General features: G+C 40.2%; 2 protein-coding genes across 11 annotated transcripts; one reads left to right on the top strand and one right to left on the bottom strand.

Annotated features, from left to right (window-relative positions):
* Positions 1-947: 947 nt before the first annotated feature.
* Positions 948-6,186, top strand: METTL23 (methyltransferase 23, arginine). Its single transcript, XM_063296516.1, has 5 exons — positions 948-1,198; positions 2,922-3,026; positions 4,572-4,809; positions 5,740-5,824; positions 6,013-6,186. The coding sequence occupies exons 1-5, from the start codon at positions 1,088-1,090 to the stop codon at positions 6,173-6,175; spliced, it is 702 nt and encodes a 233-aa protein (XP_063152586.1). The 5' UTR covers positions 948-1,087; the 3' UTR covers positions 6,176-6,186.
* A 382-nt stretch (positions 6,187-6,568) lies between these two features.
* On the bottom strand, positions 6,569-9,607 carry SRSF2 (serine and arginine rich splicing factor 2). 10 transcript variants are annotated; one of them, XR_010067177.1, is made up of 4 exons: positions 9,060-9,607; positions 8,099-8,777; positions 7,444-7,557; positions 6,569-6,987 (listed from the first exon to the last, which is right to left on the bottom strand). XR_010067177.1 is itself a non-coding variant. In XM_063292905.1 (3 exons), exons 1-2 carry the CDS (start codon positions 9,419-9,421, stop codon positions 8,474-8,476), a joined length of 666 nt encoding a protein of 221 aa, XP_063148975.1. In that variant the 5' UTR covers positions 9,422-9,607; the 3' UTR covers positions 6,569-8,202; positions 8,455-8,473. The 10 variants fall into 10 exon arrangements, 5 of the variants coding, with proteins under 5 accessions (XP_063148975.1, XP_063148977.1, XP_063148976.1 ...); XR_010067178.1 differs by having other exon boundaries at positions 6,569-7,557; positions 8,099-8,202; positions 8,467-8,777; XR_010067179.1 differs by having other exon boundaries at positions 8,467-8,777.
* Positions 9,608-13,646: the final 4,039 nt, after the last annotated feature.

Genomic DNA, 13,646 nt, shown 5'->3' with positions numbered 1-13,646 from the left:
TCCCATTGGCTGGCGCCGCCGGGGGTCTCGCGCTCATTGGTCTTTCTAGGAGCGGAAAGAGAGGCGGGCGGGACCAGATTGGAGGAGGAAGTGCTTCGGCGCCATCTTGAGGCGTCACGCCCCAGCAAGCGGCGTCGTTGTTGCGCAACGCAGAGGGCGGAGGCGGGCTCTTGGCGAGGCGCGGAAGCAGTGGCGCTGATTTGCGAGGTGGGTTAGAGGGTGCTTTGTTGCCCAGGAAGGCAGGAGAAGACGGAATAAACGCTGAAATTATTATTAATTATTATTTTCGATTCGATCCGATTATTATTATTGCAGCAACTGCATTTGGGAGGGTTGTTGGCCAACCTGGATGGAAGGTGCCCGTTGGGAAGACTCTTTCAGGCAATGGGATGTCCGTTCGCTTTCATAGGTACCTGGATAGGTTCGACCGGACGCTTATTTACTCACAAATCCTACTCTGTTCAGGGACGTTTAATCCCAAGCAAGTGTGCATAAACAGCAGCCTAACCGAGATACTGGATTTTTATGTCGGGGTAGCAGCCCACACTGAAACACGGTGGTTCCAAACTGCACAGGGGAGTTCATCATACTACAACTAGAGGGATGCAGCTTGATTCTGGGTGTCGGTGTAGACTGTTTTTAAACTAGCGTTTATTTGTTTACGGGACTCTGATCCTTAAAGGTTTATATGCAAGCATTACATTACACTAGCCTGGCAATAACTAACTGACCGCAATGGATTGTTCTGTAAAGGGTCCCAAATCTTTCCGGAAAAGCGCGAGTGACAGTAGGCGAAATTAAGCTCATTAGCATCATGGGATCAATTACCCTGCAGGAATAAACCATCTGAATAGTCTCCACAGGGGAGGAGGAAGTACACCCTGCCGACTCAGATAAAGTGAGAAGAAATTGGGAAAGAAAGGTAACCACTAACGCAAAACTTCAGTGCCATTCGCTGTCGGATGATTTTTCTTAATTCCACCCTTCGCAGAAATGGACATGCTTGGCTCTCTCGTCTGGAGACGCGCTGGAAGAGCCTGACTGCGGGTGGCCAATCGGGCGCTATTGATCGTACGCAAAACTCGGCATGTGCGAGACAGCATCCAGCTTGACTGTGAAGGAATACCGGTTTGGAAGGGGTCAGAAAAAAGGAGACGGGGATGAGCCGACCTGTGCGTTGGTGGTGCTGATTCCTGAGGTGCCATTGTTATGATTATTATTTGCTGAATGAGAGTCAGAGGTTGCAACGAGAGAGCGCAGAAACTATCGGATGCATGCTGTGGGACCTTTATCTGGAATTGAATTTAATACCTCTGCATTTCACAGGACTGTTAAGGAATTGCTGTTGAATAATTTTGCAATACCTTTTTTTTCTAGCTATGGATGCTGTACTGAAAATCGGTACGTTTTCATCCTAGAACATTTCTAAAGTGGGTTCATGTTCCAGCAGGGTTTTGGTTTTTCAAAATACTTTTATAAGGAACTTAAATTAAAACTCACATTGTTTATTTACTGCAGGTGAAATGGCAAATTTAAAATGTCAGCTGAGGACTATTTAAAAGACAAAACTGACAATAAAAAAGTTAATATGGTACCCTATATGCTTCTTCAGTGTAAAACTTTTTGAATGTAGCGGGGCATATTGTCAAGTGGTCATAGGGTTGCAGATTTATTTATTTACATGGCATATACCAGAGCATTTCAAAGTAACACTTGTAGAGTTAATTATACTGCATCATTTCCCAATGTTTATCACTAGCTAGAGGTCTGATAAATCCTGAGTAGGTTCCAGGATCCAATGGCTTATCTTCATAGCCTTTATTTGTGAATTAGTGAAATAAGGATCAACAAATCAATGAATGAGGAAGAATGTTTTTGGTAATGGATACAGCAATTTCTTCTCAGGTTTTTTTTTTTAGGCACTGTCAAGTTTTTACTGGTTCAAGTAAAAAAACAGAAACAATGGGGAGCTCAGATTTATTTTTGTGTGCACAGGCATGTCACATCTCAGTGATATGCCTAATTGGATTAAAGCTTCACCACCTTATGATATTTGACAATTAACTTTTTTAACAAGATAGAAAATGTGTGCCAATTTGTATGCAGGAAAAAATGTACCTGTGTTGTTCTCTTAAATGCTGTATAAGCAATTTGACTTCCTGACTTTATAGATTAATCCCCAAATATGACAGATGTTTCTGTAATCATTATTTTTGGCTTTTTAAATTGGCTGTAATTACTGTGATATAATGAGAGCAGAAGGCTTATCTCAGTAAATAAAATTAGACTCATTATATTGGCCACTTGAATACATCTGTTCTGCAATGTTGTATTAAACAGGCATTCCTATAACTACATGTTAGAGCTAAATCAATTTTGTCACAAAGGCATATTCTGAACTGGTATCTGCTGTAAATTTCCTTAGCTTTGTCAGTTGCTAGGCAACACACACGTCTGCGCGCAACAATAAATTTTGTGTCCTCTCTGAGTGAACTGTAACTATACACTAAGACTTGAAAGAGGAATTAAATCTGGTTTGCAGTTTCTTAGTAGACTCAAATGCTGGATTTGATGTCATTTCATTGGTACTACATAGCTGCATACAGTAATAGCCTTAATTGATCCTGAAAAGATGGATTACAAGACACATCTATTCTAATCGATAGTAGCAACTCTTTCTATTGATACTGAGCAGAAAATACAGTACATAGCATATGCATTATTCCAAATATATTATGTGTTTCAGCCTTCTCCTTGACCTACGGTTTGTATGTAGTTCTAGCATGTTGTAGGAAAGTATTAATAGAAGTATTTTACAAATTACTTGAACCCCAGAAAAATAGGAAAAGTTATATATAATATACATATTTTAAAAATTCTTTTAATGCTAACGTATTTTGCAACACAAACTCTTTTTTCAGGTTCTTGATCCTCAGTATGGTATGTATGTATGGCCTTGCGCAGTGGTTTTGGCCCAGTATATCTGGTTTCATAGAAGACTTGTCTGTGGCAAGAGAATACTGGAGGTAATTTTTTTTTTCATGTCGGAAGCACCTACCAAGGTGCTTCTGTATTGAAAGGATTTGCTGGTGAAGTCACTGTTGCCTGGGGGATGCCCAAGGGAGCTCCTTTCATGTCCCTGTTATTTTCCCACCAAAGTGGTAGCTATTCATCTACTTGCATTTGCATGCTTTCAAACTGCTAAGTAAATGTCATTTTACTATTTTCATTCAGACATCATGGAATTAGAGCCCTTGGGAAAAAGAAAAAACCCACTTCATCAGTTGGATTAGCTTGGGAAGAATATTTTATATTCACCCACAGGTCTTTTTTTGGGTGGGGGGGCAGGGAGATGATTGTAAATGGTTAGGTAAATGTGAATGGTGTAGACCACAATTATTACATGCAATGATTATTCACCAACTTTGACATTCTTCTGTTGGTGAATTGAACAAAATGTATTGTGTGGTGTAAAAAATTGACTATAGGTAGTCCTTGTTCAGCGACCACAGTTGGGACTGGCAACTTGGTTGTTAGCAAAGTGGTTGCTAAGTGAAACTGTGACTGCACTTATGATCTTACTCCAGCTTTCCAGCCCTGCAAAAGTTGTAAATGCAAGGATTGGTCACAAAGTTACTTTTTCATCACTGTAACTGTGAATGGTTGCTGTACAAGGCAGTCACTAAATGAGGACTACCTGTAGTTGAATTGAGAAATTGTGTCAAATTCATCATGAGTTTGTCCACTATTTTAGGCAAGCTAAAATTCTTCAGTAAGACCAGATAATTTTTTTATATTACAAATTCTAAGTAGTCTCATATAATATACCTAAAGATTAGGCCTACGTGTTTGGTCGTGTATCAAAGGAGAAAAACACATATACAGCATCCCATAGATGTACATATAACATTTTTACACATAAGCTTCAAAAATGATCATATTTCATTATGATCCATATATTCTATGATTGGAAGCATGTTGTTTTAAGCAACTTCTTCAGTCTATTAAGAAATTGAAGCCATAAATTTCTTTACAATGCATTAAGGGCATGGAGAATCCATTTCTGTTGACCAGCTATCACTTTCCATGTAGCAGTTATGAGATTCAAAAGAATATGGGAATCTGAAAATATTAAAATCTGCCTCAAATTTGTAATTTGTTTATTTTAGAACAGCACAAAGATTCAGTGGCCATTGGTCACTTAATCCATCCCCATATTCCTCTCTCTAACCAAGTACCACCCATGTTGATCCTAAATGTCTTGGATGGATTAAATTTGCATAGGTATCAAGTATGAATTTGAAGTTGTGATTCTCTATCCCAAGTTTTTCTGTCAAATAATTTGAAGCAATTTGACACTGCTTATTATTCATCAGGAGGCCATTAGGTATTTCAGGTTAACTTTTACTTTTAAGAGTGCAAACCTTTTGATAAAATATCATTAGTAACTTGGTAATGTTATTTGACAGTTCAAACAAATGGAGCAGGGAGGGGAATCAATTTGAATATATTTTATGAATGTGTTTTGGATTACAATTGCTGTGTCTCAAACTGGGTTTTATTCTGTTCAGATCGGAGCAGGTGTGAGTCTTCCTGGAATAGTGGCAGCAAAATGTGGAGCTCAAGTAATATTATCAGATAATGCAGAGTCCCCTCAGTGTCTCAACAACTGCCAAAGAAGCTGCCAGATAAATAACCTCTCTGGGGTGTGTGTTATAGGACTTACCTGGGGTCATATATCACCCTGTCTGTTGATGTTAGCCCCAGTTGACCTTATTTTGGCATCTGATGTATTTTTTGAACCAGAAGGTAAATGGTCTCTCTTAATATTCACTGTTGGAACTATTGAGTGTATGAATAATGGCAATGAGAGAAAAAATTCTTCAGCTGTTTCTTGTAAGCTCAAAACTTTCTACAGGGCCTATTTATACCAACTGCTAAACTAATGGGGAAATAAATTGCTTGATTTTAAAAGGGTATGCCATTTTGAAAGGACCAAAAGGTTACTTTTATTAGAGCCCTTTTCTTTCTGCCCAGTTATTTATAACGTCAATTACTTTTTATTCAGGGATTGCTTAATTTACAGCATAAATTTTGAGTCTTGTTACTACCTGTGAAGTTTGACAGATAACTTGCAATTCAAATGTTAGGAAGGCAACTCCTAAAATTTAATTGTTCGTGAGATTTTTTTAAAAAAATCCATGTGTGTTCAATTCTCAGAGACTGCCTGGACAAGTCCCTGTAGTTTTCTTGGCATGGTTTTTCAGAAGTGGTTTGCTGTTGCCCAAGGTCCATGTGACTTGCCCATGGATAAATCCCCATCAGGGATTTATCCCTATTTGATTAGCAAGTTACTAGCCAATTTTTAAAAAGCATTCATCTACAATGGTACTCTTTCAGGTCCCTGTAGTTTTTACAATGGACTGATTTGAAATAAGCTTTGCGGATTAAAAAAAAAGTACTTTAATGCCAAGATTTGTATTAAAGCTTTCAAACTGTGACAAACACTTGTAACATACTAACTTAAAAATGCCTTTTAAATGTAATATTGGCTCACTGCAATAAATAGCCTTATAGGAAAAGCCTCAATTGCTAAAGGAAAGCTAACTGGAAAATAGGTTACAAATAAAAGTACTTTGTTAATAAACTGTCAGAAGTTGCAGGACCTAGAAAAAATGTGAAAGGAATGTATAATTTATGTCTAAGCATACCAAAATAAACTAACATTTGATTTTTTAGACTTTGAAAACATTATAAGCACAGTGCACTATTTAATGGAAAAGAACCCACATGCCCAATTTTGGACTACTTACCAAGTCAGAAGGTATGGTTATTGCTCACTTTCCCATTGATTTTAGCTTTCACATATTTATGCACATCTGCAGTAGAAGCAACCCATTAAAAATGTCTTAAGTTGCTCACTATTAATTTTTCTACAATTTTCAACTTCTAAGTGCTATTGCAAACCCAACTTTGCATCAAGGCTTAATTGCTTTTACTTGCTTTTTGCAGTGCCAACTGGTCTATTGAAGGATTACTATACAAGTGGGGGATGGAAAGTACATGTGTGCCATTGCAGTCATTTGAAGCCAACAAGGAACAACTTGCAGGGTCTTCTCTTCCAGGGATGCACACTATTCAAATGATAGTTATCAGTAAAAAAATAAAGGATTGAAATCTGTTCTGTATTACCTTGGAAACCTAATGGATTTTTAAATAAAAAAAAAAATTATGAACTCCTTTACTATCAATGAATGCACATCAGTTTATTCTCAGTATTTTAAGTTTTTTTAGTACTTAATTTTATTCAGTTCATACCAATATGAATTCTACTGCATGTTTCCTTTGCATACACATAATTTCATAGGAATACCAAAATTGTGGCTTGAGGCTACAATCTTTTAAAAACAGTATTTGTTATATAGGAGTCCCATTAACCAAATAGGAATATTGTATATAAAGTATAGGAGTGAATTTGGTGGATGAGTTTGATTTAAAAAGCAAACTAATGTGATCTATCCTAGTCTAACACACAAAACTGACTCAAACCATCTGTTTAAAAAAAAACTGAACACCAAGAAAGTGTTGTTTTTATTAAACTACAGACACAGTGGTTATAATACAGAATGTTTTAAGAGATACTCCAAAATCAGTACTTAAAAGGAATGAATCAAATGCTTTAACATTACATTTTTAGATGCAAGTTCACATATGTAGATGGTCTAATTTACCATTCTGGAAAAATAAGGTGTGTATATCATCAGCTAGATGTGCTCACTGTATGCTCCATTATTTTAATGCAAGGCCCGGGTGACTGGAAGTGCAGTTGTCAGGCAATTACAATTAACTGGACAGCCATTTGTTTCTGCACGACAAGGCATCTTTACAGGAGCAATCAGGAGAAAACAGGAAACAGCCAAGCACTCTGCACTGCAACACGCCACCTTAACAGCTAACCAGCATTACTCAACTGCTACACAACTGCGCCTAGTGCACAAAAATACATAAGAGAAGAGATTAGAATTTTGTCTGATGAAAACAAATCTTTCAAAATAATTTGTCAGCTGTAAAGTTTAATGTTTGACTTGAAGAAATATTTGCATATGCGCTTGAATTTTAAAATTCAGAATTGGGAGAACAAAGGCAAAAATTGAACATTTGGACAGCATAAAGCTATTCAGCATACTGGAGCTGCATATTTAATATTAAACTTGAGGCAGCATGTTAGTTATCAGTTTAATTTGCAAACAAGTCAGCACTATATGAACAAAAATGAAGTTTTACCTCAAATATCCAAGCCAATAATGAAATCTGTAGTCGTTCACATCACTAAATTACAAGAAATTTGAATAATAGCAACAAAATGGCACATAAAAGTAAAAGTCTGCCATTTGAGGCTCAAAAACGTAAAGTAAAAAGTTAGACAAAGTGTTACAAAATAACCTTTTCAACAGCCGGTTGCTTGTGCAGGAGTCTCTCCAAAGGACTTGGCGATTCAAATGATCATTTCTCCTCCAAAGGCATCCTTTATGTAGATTTCTCATCTATTTGCAGTATCTAGATTTGAAAAAGATAATGCTTAGGAAGGGTACTCCTTGAATGCATTCTGTAGCTTATGGATGCTTTTAAATACCTACTGGTATTGATCTTTTAATACGTTTCAACGTACGTACAATGTCTCCTCCCAACCATCACATTTGATACTAATATAGCCATCATGAGATTTTTGGAGATGTTGTCCGATCACTCCACTAACCACATTATGCGTTGTTTATGAACCACCCCAATACAAATCCAACCTGATTCATATTAATTATGCATTCATCTTTATTCAAAACTTTGGTGTGTTATTAGTTATTAACCTTAACAGTTCTAGGCCTTCATTTGAAAAAACAGGACCAAACAATTTGAGGGAGGTTAAAGACACACTATCCATTTTCCCACCCAGCATATTCTTATAAGCCCACAATTGCACTGAAAAAACTGGTTGCCACGAACTTTTGCATTTCACTTCTAAAAGTGTTTGCTGCTGTTGAGAACTGTATCCATAGAACAGATTCTTAACAGGATAGTGTATCTTTAACATTTAAAGACAAACCTGCTCCAATACACGCCCACAGAAACTGGTCCCTGGAGGATCAGCCAAATCAGTTAAAATCTGCAATACTGGCCAATATTCTTTAAGCAAACAGGAGACCGCAGCTTTAAAGGGGAAAATGCAGATGTTGGATAAGAACAGTAAGAAAATAGTCATTTCAGAAATAGGTTGCGTCTCAAACAATAGATATTAAAAAGCAAGCTATTAATTGCAACAAAACATGAAGATGTCTTATTAGCTGTAAATTAAAACACCCTCTTCAGAAATGAACATGCCCCATTTCCTTACTCTAGAATGCTTAAGATCCCAGTACCTACTAATTTCCTACAATAAAGCATGCAAGTTCAGTAGAATACCTGATACTTTACCGTTTTCTTAAGATGACACAGCACCTTCCTCTTCAGGAGATTTAGGAGGGCTCTTAGAACGGGATCTTGATTTCGATTCCCTCTTGGAGATAGGTGGAGGGCTTCTAGATTTGGACCTGGATCTCGATCGGGAACGAGATCTGGACACAGATGAAGACTTGGACTTCGACCTCCTGGCCGACCTGGACTTGGAAGTAGAACGAGAGCGGGATCGCGTGCGGGATCTCGATTTGGAACGGCTGTAGCGCGATCTGCTTCGGGATCTGGATCGGCTCCTGCTTCGGGATCGGCTGCGACGCCGCCTTCTGGGACTGCGTGGAAGAGAGAGAAAAAGAGACGGGTAGTTGGAAAATATCCAGGAAGTCGCGCACTCTTATCTTTCGGGAGTTCGCTCACCGCGCCAACGGCAGAAGACTCGACTCGGCGCCCATCCAGTATCACGTGGCTCTCTTTCCCGCCGACCTTCCCCAACCATTACGCTAACGTATTGCCTGGGGCCCGTTTTTCCTCCCTTACGCCCCATCCCGTTTAAGTCTTTTCCTAGGAGGAACCGACCTTTCCTCCGCCCGACGGGCCCTCTCCCCGAATCTCACCTTCGGCTGCGACGTCCGTAACCGCCGCTTCCGTACCGGCGCGGAGGGGGCCCCCGTCGGCTGTGGTGGGAATCCGGAGGTCGGCCGTAGCGGGCCATCTGGACGCGAAGTTCGCGCCCGTCGAGCACGGCTCCGTCCATGGCGTCCATGGCGTCCTCCGCGTCGCGCTTGTCGTGGAAACGCACGAAAGCGAACCCGCGACTCTCCTTAGTGTAGCGATCGCGGGGAATGTAGACATCCCCCACGCGGCCGTACTTCTCGAAGACGCGGCGAAGCGTGTCTGGGGAAGTACGGTATGTCAGGTTGTCCACCTTCAGAGAGGTCATGCCTTCCACGTCCGGCGGCGGTCGCCCGTAACTCATAGTGGGGGGCGGAAAAAGGCGGAAAGACACGGGAGAAGCCGAGTGGGCAAACCGTCCCTAAGGATACAGAAACGGCTGCTGTCTTAGGCTCGCGTTGCCACAGCCGGGCCTTCTAAGAAGTACAGAGGAGACCTCACGCACGAGCCACCATCTCCGACCACCGCCACGAGCAAGTGAACGAGGTGCCGCCCTTCCTCAAGCATTTAAGCGCCACAAAATGGCCGCCACTGGCCCGGAAGCAGTTCTCGATCCTACCCGCGCCCCCTCCGTTGGACCCTAAGCCATTCAAATTAAATTCGATTTTTGTTGTGCCAAAGGGAAAAGAAGATATTGAAAGGCACTGACACGGGCAACTGGCATCCAACCAAAAAGAAAAGGAAAAGATAGGCTCGTTATCCGCTTCGAACGCTCATCTGCCGTTAATGCGGAACCCCGGAAGCGATTGTTTACGCTTCTCACATGGAAGGCTACGGAGCGTTAATTTCCCTTCCAAATTACAATTCTGAAAAAGGTATAACGGACTGTGCTCATTATAAGTTAGTCAACGTGTCGATTTGTAAAACCGTTAAGTGTTTTGCGTCCTAAATACTTGCTAAAAGACAAGAAGCTCGGTCTTTAAAATGGCGGCCAAGCCTGAGAGGAAGCTGACTAATAGAGCGCGGGGGCGCGCGCGTAACGTGCGCCTGGAGCGCGCGAAATGCGCGCGGCGGGGAGGGGTGGGTTGGGGCTGCTATGGTTGCTGTGTTTCGTGCTGAATGAGAGTCTGGGGGTCTTTTGCTTTCAAAGGCGGTATTTCTTTTGCCTTCGGGTAACCTCCAGTGGCTGCTTTTGCAGTATAGTATGTTCTGGCTGTTAAAATATCCTAGGTGTAGGAAGATGAAACAAAGAATAAGTACAGTAGTAAGAACACCATGCTAAGATCTTCAGAGCTCATTATCAGGCTGGGTATTAAGCCATCATCTGTGGATCAGGAAACTTACTTAAAACGGGAAAAAAGGACATTGTGCTGTGCAGTATTTTGCACCTTTACTCCAGGAAATGGATATTAATGCAATGTATTTTGAGGAGGTATAAAAATATTTCTGTGAGACAAGCTTGCCCCTTGTTTTCTTGGTATGATAAAATAGTTTGCTGTTACCTACTTCCGGGTGAGTTTTTCCCTAACCTGACCTACAGTCCTGGGATTTCCTAGTGGTCTCCCATTTAAGTGCGAAAGTTGTCTAATAACTGTATTGGATTGCTCCCCCCACCCCCCTGCAAGACCTCTTAGAGTCAGTCAGTGTAGCCTGAGTTAATCTAAAGAAATTTGTCAGAAGTTGAGGCCTGAAATTATATTCAACAGGCTTGAGGTACACACTAGTCTTTCTTGCCACCTTGATATGTTTGCATAGCCTGGAAGACAGTTTCTCCTAATCTCCAGTCTGTTGCTGTGGGGCATAGCACCTAGCTTCACACAGTCTTTCTTTAATCATGATTTCTTGAGTGAACTGGAACAGATAGGTTCACTGTGTGCTGTATTTGCTTTTGATGAAGTGTGGATGTGAACTTCATGGGTCTGGTGCTAAGGTTGAAACTGTTGGGCCAAGAGGGCTGCTAATCTTTTGAACAGTACGGGGACTCTCCTGATATTTGACACACACACACACACACACACACACTGTCAAGGGTGTTAGGCAAAGAAACCATCATATATGCAACTCTAGTCTACTTTATTGTTTCTACCAACCACAGAAAATCTTGCCAGACTGAAAGGCTCTGATAGAGTTCAAAGGAAAATTACCCTTGGGAAATTAAGGCGGTGCCAGGCTGACCCTCTTCTTCGGCCTCCCTGCACTTTCCACGCTAAGCAGGCTGAGACTTCTTTTATCAGTCTGGAATGCTCTCTCCTCTCCCCACTCTCCTAACTCCATCACACCATCTCCTTCCTCGGGGAGACATTCCACCACACACACATGTTCTAGAGATATATTTGTAAAGCATCTTGTCTGAATCTGTTTGAGGAAACTGACCATCACCGTTTGTGCTATGAACTCGAAAGTCATTGAATAGTGTGACTGGATTCAAAATATTCTGTTGATTTTAGCACGAGAGATACTTATTTTAGAGTAGCCCTACGGTATTATAATCAGGATTGTTTATTTAAGGGAACTGGAAATGTAAATGGATGCATTAGCTGAGATGAATTATAAATAAGTTTACAAGATCAACATTTTAGAAATATGGGGCATTATGGAATAAGCATGAGGATAGGCAATGAAGCTGCAGATATCAGTATATCTCCAGATATTGCCCTTGGTGCTGTCATGCTTCCTGTCCTAAAATAGTCTTTAATTTTAAAAAATTGGAAGGTGGCATATTGCAAAGTAAAGGTCTGGCCTATAACATCAATTAAATTCTAGCAGTGGCTTTGGATCCATAAATGGCCAGCCAGGATGAAAACAGCGTTCTCAGGGTTTAATTCACCTTCCAGTAAATAAATGTTTTATGTTTGCCTATGACTGCTATGACAACCATTTTGTGATTTGGCAAGTTACCCTGGGAGGCATTTTGGGAATATGTTCAACATACGTTCTCAAATTTCTGAATATGTACCTGGCTGAAAAAGGTAGGTTATCACTATTACAGCATGTAAACCTGTGTTTACTGCTTTATAACAAGGGATCTACAGGTAGGGTTGTTGCTGTTCAGTTGACTCTTCATAATCCAGTGGACTTCATTTTGCCAGGATTCTTTGCCAGTAACTTAGAGTTTTTCCAAGCATGTCCTTATGCCATCAGTAATAGCATATAGCCACCCTGTTTTCTGTTGGCTTCCTTTTCTGTTGCCTTTCATTTTTTCCAAAAATTGGAGTTTTCTCTAATGATTCTTGCTTTCGTATTATCTGTCTAAAGTATCTAATCTTTAACATCATTATTAGAGTTTCCAAGGAGCAGCCCCAGGCACTTAATCTAGTACTCAATAATTTGTTCTTGTGATCCAAGGTATTCTCAACAATTTTCCTCAGCATCACAATTCAAAGACATCAATTTTTCTTCAGCTTTTCTGATATACTTTCATAGCCTCATGACTGGGAAAACCATGACCTTGAGGGTATACATATTCTTTATCACTGTGATGTCTCTGATTTTACTATGTTGTCTAGGTTAGTCCTAGTCTTTCTCCCAAACAACAGAAATTTATTTCACGGCTACAGTTACCAACCCTGAATTTTTGAGCCTAGGAAGATCTGTTACTATTGCAGCTTTTTCTGAAGCTTGAGGTAGCATTGCTGTTGACATAATCTTAACGTTTTGTTTTCTTTTTTAATATTGAGCAGCAGATTGGCTTTTGCACTCTTTCTCTCTTACCTTCAGCAAGTTTTCTTATGAATTCCTTGTTTCCAGCCATCGAAGTGGTATCACCATATCTGAGGCTGTGTCATGAGCACTGATGGCGAGCAGGAAGGGGCCTCTATCCAGGGGGGAAAACGCATGCGTAGTACTGAGGAGTTAAGCAGCCATTCAAAGAGACACAGATCAGACCCGCCTTAACTTTTGGGGTTTATCTGTCTGGGTTTTTCCCACGCTTCTTCAGTTTGTTAGGATTTTCTGTCTAATGTAGCAGTAATAAAACACTAGAGACCTACTCCTTGTCTCAGCGTGGTTCCTGACTGTTAGGACAGGTTGGTTGATGTTTCAGCAATTTTATTTCCAGTTTCTTTTAGTCCAGCATTTCATACATTCTAGAGGCTTGGTGCATTCTTCTCCCAATTTTGAACCATTTGGCTTCCTAGTCATTGTACAAATTCTTCAGTAGGCAGAGAAAGTGACCTGGTACATCCATTTTTAACGAAATGCCTACAGTCAAAAGCTTTCGTATAATTAAAGCAAAAATAAATGTCTTTTGGGGACTTCCTTGTCTTTTCATTATCCATGTGCTGTTAGCATTATGATCTCTAGTCCCTGCCTCTTTTGAATTCAACTTGCACATCTGGCAACTCCAAGTATTACTGAACTCTGGATTGTTAGATATTGAGCTTTAGCTTTCCTGTGTGTGAGAGGTGCAATTGCTTGCTAGTTTGAGCATTCTTTAGCACTGTCTTTTTTCCTATTGGAATATAAATCGATCTTTACCAGTCCTTTGTCAACAAAATTGAGGTTAGAAGTTTATCAGTACACTGAACTAATGTGATTAGAATTAAACTAATGTTAAAATATTTTCTTGGGGCAATGTAGTGAGTTAAGGC

Source organism: Candoia aspera, chromosome 2, assembly GCF_035149785.1.
Source record: "Candoia aspera isolate rCanAsp1 chromosome 2, rCanAsp1.hap2, whole genome shotgun sequence".
In the NCBI taxonomy this organism is placed as follows: Eukaryota; Metazoa; Chordata; class Lepidosauria; order Squamata; family Boidae; genus Candoia; species Candoia aspera.
The sequence above is the reverse complement of the archived record's forward strand: the minus strand, read 5'-3'. Positions and strand labels throughout refer to the sequence as shown.